This window comes from Onychostruthus taczanowskii, unplaced genomic scaffold (genome assembly GCF_017590055.1).
Source record: "Onychostruthus taczanowskii isolate IOZ18803 unplaced genomic scaffold, ASM1759005v1 scaffold50, whole genome shotgun sequence".
Taxonomy (NCBI): Eukaryota; Metazoa; Chordata; class Aves; order Passeriformes; family Passeridae; genus Onychostruthus; species Onychostruthus taczanowskii.
Window position 1 is genome coordinate 392,020 of NW_024502569.1, and position 7,498 is coordinate 399,517.

Below are 7,498 nucleotides of genomic sequence, written 5' to 3' on the forward strand. Positions count from 1 at the left end.
CATAATGCTCCCTTTGTTAGTGTTAAACTACTTGTTTCTTCTGCACTTCTCTTTTAGTTTTTATCTGTATTTTCTAGAAGTCTTCTAAAATAATTTCAAAATTGCACTATTTCCCACTATTTCCTCCTTCAACAATCAGAAAACCTTGTCCTTTCTCTGCCTAAAAGACTTCTGTTTTCAAAGTCCTTCAAAATCCTAATTTTTCCAAGCATATTCTGCATCTTCTTTTATTCCCTTTCAGTGGCATAATACATGCAGAAGTGACATGATTTTTTGCATACAGCAGGAGTTGTTGTAGGTGGCATGAGCTATAATGCCTGGAAAATTTTTCACAGTTCCTTGAATATGAGGATCTGGGAAAACACAGGGCCCAAATCAGCAAAATCATTTGGACCCCAGACTAATACATATTTTTAAAACCAATCCACCAAATGTTGTTGGAACATCAGCCCTGCAATCAGAGGTGCAGTAAAGGCCAAAGCAGCATCAGCAGGGGACAAGTCTTGGAGGTCCCAGTTAAAACCCTGAAGATTGGGCTGATTCAGAATATCAAAGAAGCACCAGAGTGGTTGCATCCATAGTAGAATATTAGTAGAAAATGTCAGTATGTGTAGTAGTACATATATTAGTAGTATAGAATATTAGGGTGTGTTATTTTCTATATATCCAAGACACTCAAGAAAAGCAAAATGGGCAAAATAAAATCCAGGGGGTGTATGGAAAACTCATTAATGACCTATCAAAATAATGACGATAGAAAGGAGATGAGTTACATTGGATGCTTAACAGAATTATCAATCTAGTCAATATTAAATTCATAAATACTATATTTTTAAAATACAGTTCTCACTGTCACAGTTAAAAATATATCTAAATAGCTCATTTGAAAACCCATAATTCCATCCTCTATGTTTGGTTCCTAATTCACATTACTTTGCATCTGTCGAGTTACGTACACCTGTCCCAAGTGCATACAACACACTTTTAAGTCAAAAGTTGCAGCCAGACATCTTGGTGATGGGACAAGGAAGCTGGGAATCAGGTTTGCTTTCTGTAAAGTGCCATTTTTAATAACATAAAACCTTCTGTAAACTGAATATTGGTAAATACAGGCAGATACCTAAAATAATTTTAAATCTCTTCTCCTGATCTTTGAGTAAAAAACCCACAACTGATTTACAAAGTATAAATAAAATGCACTCATGCAAACAACTTGGCACTAGCTCTCTTCCACATGTAATTGAAACCAGCTGAGGAATCGTGTCTCTAAAAAGGGGGATGTCAAAGAGTAAACACAAACTTAAACACAGCAATATGAATTCAACAGTTACGTATACAGAATACTTGTCTTTGTGTTCACTCACTAACACAGTACAAAGCATATATCAAATTGATTTGGTTTTCTTTCTTTTTTAGTTTCATTTTAGCTAAATTTCATGCCAGAAGTTACATGGTGTGCTAAAGCATCAGGCTTTTGTATTTGGAGGTCTGGCTTCAAATCCACTCGATTAATTTGTCCCCTCGATGTGGTCATTTGCATGTCTCCAAATCACCATGTAACTTTACTTAGTTATACCTTGTGCCTGAGGGACTAAAAATACCATGAGTGTCTTGCTCCTGGACTAAAGTGCATTGCTAAGTTTGAAGTACTCTCAAAAAAGTGTCTTGATTCATGAATCAATCACACTTAAAAATATATATATATAAATATATATTGTGTATATATTATATATATATATATATATAACCTGAGAAACCCATGGAAAAGAAATTTAAAAAAAGATGAGACTGAAGGGCTGCCTGGCTTGTGCCACAAGCAATGTTTAACGGTCATTTTTACAGCAAGGAAACCGGTCAATGTATAAAAGTCACTAGCCAGAAGTTAAAGGAAATAAGATAAACTTATCTAGGTGTGAGCATTTAAATGTGTGTATAAAACTGTGGATATAAAAGAAAGTACTGGAAGAAAAAAAATACCAGTGTTTCAAGACATAGATTTATCTAATTCCACACACTAAACCAAGCTTCATGAAAATTGCTAACAAATTGCAACTATGCTCCTGCAGAATAAAAGCAAGCAAAGGGAAGGGTTTCTTAGATTAATGCGTGAACAGCTGCATCCCCAGTTTAGTCTCCTGGCTGCTATGAATAATGTATGGACTGAGGCAAAATGCACATTAATGTTCTTTTATTAATGAAACTAATATATATCTGTATTTGGTGGCCAGCAGTAAATTAAGACAAGTGAAAACAATAACAGTCACTGCTCACTTTCCTAAAATTCAGTTACTTTAATCCAGTAATTACTGACCTGACAGCCCACAGCTAAAATAAGGTTCTTCCCATTGCAAATCCACCATGTATATCAAAGCAGTTTTAGTTTTTGAGAATCTGTTCATAAATACACAGTGCAGTGTTTTCCAAGATAAAAAATAGATTTGCATGGCTCATGAGTCCTGTAACTTCAAGTGGTAGAAATCAGGATGAAAACACACTTTAAGGAAAAATCCTGGAAAAATGCTAAGTGCACCTTAATATGTCAATGATGGAAACAATGATTTTAAAATAATGTTCTGTTACTACAAATTAAATGCATTTCCAAGAATGGCTTGGTAACCATTTGGTACTGGATGTCAGGATTACTAAATGTTGATGCAAAATACAGTAGTTCTTAATTAAGTACTTCAGACCCATCACCGCCAAATTATTAGAGGCAATCCACTTATCTACTGCTGGATAAGAAGCTCTACATTTTCTTGTATGGATTGCAGGAGGGCAGCTGCACATCTTAAATAAGAATGCTGTCTTTACATTTTTGTTGCCATTACTCTCATATAGTACTCAAAGTTCTCAGTCTCTAACCTAGAGCTGGGAAAAATAAAATGTCAAAATGTGATAATGAAAATCTGGGATTTGCAGCCCTGTGAAACATAAGTGCACTTCAGATCCTCCTATTATTTATTGAAAGAGTAGCTTGAAGTAGAAATACCCTGGAAATCCATAATGGACTGGTTCATGCACCGGTGAACCACCCAGATGAACAGCAGGTGAAAGAACACATCTGTTAAACTAAGGCAATGAGTATAAGAGGCCTTTGTTACAAAAACATCAATAATAATGAAAAAGCTGATTTTTGGAGTATGTCCATGTGCACAAGAAAGTACAGTAAGTGAAAATCAGACTTAGAAAATGCAGTCAATACTCACATGTATCTATCTTACCATCTTCTCTGCATTCCACAAGATGGATCTATCATATTTTGAAATTCTCTCAAGGTAAAAAGTAACCACGACATCTTTAAATGAAAAATAGCATTTTTGCATAATGCAGAGTCACAATACCATCAGCAGTGTATGGCACACTGGAAGTGTCAAATGTCACTGGAATATTGGCAAAATGAGCCTTTTCATGAAAGTTCTATGGGGCCTGAGCACTCTGTGGCCAGAAATGTCCCATCTCATAGTTTTGACAGGGTAAACAGAAACATTAGAGAATGACCTGTGTAGTTTTGCTCTCAGTAGATAAATACTGACCCCTTCATAACTTTTTATTCAATAAGCTCTTTGGCTGAGAAAGGCTCTGGATGTCTCTTGGCCCAGGAGAGTAACCACAATAATGCCCTGGACTCTAGAAATATGTCTTTAAAAGACTGATTAGATCCAATCCAGGGCAAACACTGGACAAAAATGTAAAGAAAGTAACAAAATAGCTCAGGAAGTTTCTGAAGGGTTAGGAAGCCAGAAATATTTGGCCCTACAAACTACAGCAGCATAAGGTGCTAGTTTAGGTGAGACCGTCATGGGGTTTTTCTTAATGTCTTTTATTTTTGAGGGAGTACTTTTATGTATATTTAAACAAATAGATTTAAAGAAGATTCTCTAAAGCTTTTCCAACAATCATAGTAATATAATATCATGGGGTTTATTTTTACAGGCATCTTTGAAAAGATGTTCTGGTACCTACTTATCTTTGTTCTTTATAAAAAGCAATATCCTAAAACCCCAATTTTCTTATGCATTCCCTTATGTGTCAGTTATCTAAATTTAAATACCTTCAGATTTTGCATATACATTTGCCATTCCCATATAGTAGGTTTTAAAAATAAATTCTCAATTTAATACAAGTATTTTTATGTATTCAACAAGAAATGTTTAAATTTCTCAGGGGAGAGTATCTATTACCACAGGATGATGTGATGTGGTTTAAACTTTAAATAAATGCTTATTTCCTGTAAGCATAAAAAATATCCTTTAAATGGAAATCTGTATTTTATAGAGCAGTAATATATGCCATTCCTTTCAATTTTCACACAGAATTACATACCGTAAGCAGTATATTCACTGTGTGTAAAAGATCTAGGTATTCTTCTGTTTCACATTAAAAATAATCAAAAACTGAATTGGTTCAAGGCTAAGAAACATAGAAGGCATTGAAAATACTAATTAGAGCTCTTAACCAAAAGATAGCGATAAACAACAACAACAAAAAAACCTGGCAGATGCAAAGTGTTGGATTTTGTAGCAATTATTATTTAGAATAGAGGGATGAACTTATCAAAGTGGATCACTTTACCCTTTTAAAGTAGTGCTATATGGTTTCTAGACACAAAAATAATCGTTCAGCAATATAGCCTAACTAAATCCATTTGCTATAGTATTTCTATACTCCTGTCCATCTTTCTGTCTCTGTTACATCATTATTGAATGCTGGTTGCATTATTTGAAATAATGGATTGCTATAATGCTATTCTGCACCAGTTTGATGGATTTAGTTTTCATTTTAGTCTCAAAAATATGTTGGCTATAAATACATCTCTGCTCTCCTGTGAGGCTCACTCTGTAACTGGTAAATTTTCTAGAGAAATCAGTCATGCATATTTTAAGAGAACACAATAAATCCTTTGAAGCAGAATAACCTTTTGGCTGCATTCCTTTAAATAAACCTTTTCATTATAGGGACAAATTTTACAAGCCTTATCAGTGAAACGTATTTAGTTCTCAAAGTCATCTTTTTCCAGTGCCGTGATCAGATACTTGGTTGCATTTTGTATGTCATCTTACTGGTCACCTGCCTTTTCCCATTTTGCTTTTTCCAAAACAGTCATGGGTTGGGATTTAAGGGGGCAGCTCTGCTTCAGAAGCAGCTAACCATGTGTCAAAGTGCTCTCACTGAATCAAGGCCATCCTGTTGAATTTATAATTTTACAGTGATTTCAGGGACTGCAGTCTTAAGATCTCATAATCAAAAAGACAGCAAAACCCAGTCCTGTGCTTGAAACTGATAGTCACACTAGGGCTGCCCTTACTTGGGTTGAAGTTTCACCTTGTAAATGTGCCAGAAAAGCAAAGAAAGAATGTGGCTAGAAGTTACAGCCATCTTATTAAGAATTGCGTTCTCAATAATGGCAGAATGATCAAAAATTAATGCCCATCAAGTAAATATTGCTCTTTCCCATTCCTGGATACCTTAGTTAGACATGGATAAAATTAGCAGAGTATTGAATTCAGTAGACCTTGGTTAACAGGGAGAGACAATGTGGTCAGGCTAAACAGGTCTTTCCGTCAGAGCTCTTCAGCGTTCTCCCTAAGAACATCCATTGAGCAGCATGATGTGTCAAGGAGCTGGGCTAGCTCCCTTCGGTGTTTGTTTTTCTCTCTTGTCTGACAACTTCATCACAATCCATCTTTGTTAGCTGATTGCACTGACTTGAACACGGGTGAGTGTGTATCAGCCTTCATTAGGTCAAATCAAAGACAAGTGTACATCTCTGCCTTGCCTGTAGAAACAGATTTATACTTTGAGAAGGATGGGGGGAAGGTCACTTGGTATTTGGCTTGAAATTTGATCCTGTTAAAGGATGAAATTAATAACATCCAGAAGTAGAACATATGGCATCCATATATATGGCACTGTATCTGCTTGATGATGTCACGCTACCTCTTAAGGTTTGGGAAATGCACTTTGTAAAGTGTTTAGCTATGTTGTGGTAGCTACCTTTCAGACCTGACTGAGACAGAGCAGGCTTAATTTGGTCTGAACATTTATTATTCCTGGTATTTGCAGGCCACATAAAACCTCATGGTTTTCATTATCTTTGCGTTTCACACACAGCCTAATTTCATTTATTCTTATTTTATGCCCCTGCCAGACCACCGCTCTTGATAAGGAGAGGCAGGTTTTCCGACGAAGACGCAACCAGGATGTGAGGGGACGTTATAAGGCTCAGCAAGCTCCACCCGAACTCAACTCCGAATCGGAAGACTATTCACCAAGTTCCTCCGAGACTGTTCGCTCACCTAACTCACCCTTTTAATAAAACACTTTTTCTCAAAAGCCTTGGCTTTAACCCTTTGAGACCCTGAAACTGCTTCAGGCCTGTGTGGAGTGAATACAGCTGATCTATCCAGCAATAAAAGCTGGGATGGTGAAACACAAAAGGGTGCTCACAGAATCTTCGTAAGAATAGTTTCCTGATTGATTGAAATACTTGTTCTCTGTTTAGATTGCAACTTGCTGCTAATAAGATCCTCAAAGGGTTAAGGCTATTTTGCTTTTTTATTTGAAGATAGAAGCAGTGAATGTTTTCATCAGTGGAGCTAGGAACTGCAGTATGTAATTTTAGCACATGTTAACCCTCTGAGTAAATGATCACCTTAAATCCTGACAACCCATATTAGGGTTTTATTCTGGCTTTTTTGCTTTTATACGCACATATCTTTTATAGTATCCTGAAGTTCCTTGCCTGTTTCTGGCCAAAAATATATCAAATGTACTATTGCTTAGGAATTATAAATATAGGCTTAAAAATGAAAATAAAATTAAACTAATGGTATCTTCTGCAGCAGCTCATTCCAAACCTGCATTGTATTTCCACACGGAGTGACTGTTATTGGAGGATATGATGCAGGGCTAAATGGGAAATTCAGTTTAGGTCATTGTCATGGTTTACAGAAGATGACATGATGATGGCCACAAAAGATTGTTTCCATATAGTTTGCTGCTAATGATAATGTCGAGTTTTGAGAAATTGCTTGAGGACACGTTCTGCCATGTAATAGTATGTAATGATCTAGTGGAGAAGTTCCTGGTTCCTTTGCATCACATTCAGGAATGCACAGGCATCCTCTCAGCATGACCTGGTTATTCTGGCAGAGCCATTGAAAAAGATTAACACTGATGAGCATTACCCTTTAAATAGCTAAAGTACTTCTAAATTGAGGAAAATACAAGTCATTTAATATATATGTAAAGTCTAAATAGAATTAGAGAAGTTTTGTCTTTAGAATGGAGAAACTAAAAATTATTCACCAGTTTTATTTGTAATATTTAATAAAATGGGCATTTACACAGAGTATATATATATTGCTGGTTTGTTAAAACCTCAAAACAACATTATAGATTTTATTTGACCATTATCATGAAGTTGGCTTCCACAGAAATATTACAGTGTGTAGACTTTTGCTTCAGATGTGATAATTTAAAAAAAAAATGACTCAGA

The 7,498-nt window shown here is 35.7% G+C and overlaps 1 protein-coding gene across 2 annotated transcripts in view; it reads left to right on the forward strand.

Moving 5' to 3' along the window:
• DCLK1 (doublecortin like kinase 1) overlaps nt 1–6,422 on the forward strand; it is a 227,112-nt gene extending 220,690 nt beyond the window's left edge. Inside the window, exon 18 of one of the 2 annotated variants that reach the window (XM_041416035.1) lies at nt 6,149–6,294. In XM_041416035.1, the coding sequence (XP_041271969.1) occupies nt 6,149–6,206 (58 nt within the window). In that variant the 3' untranslated portion in view covers nt 6,207–6,294. Of the gene's footprint in view, nt 1–6,148 lie in introns of both variants that reach the window. The other variant, XM_041416034.1, reaches the window with a different exon arrangement.
• Nucleotides 6,423–7,498: the final 1,076 nt, after the last annotated feature.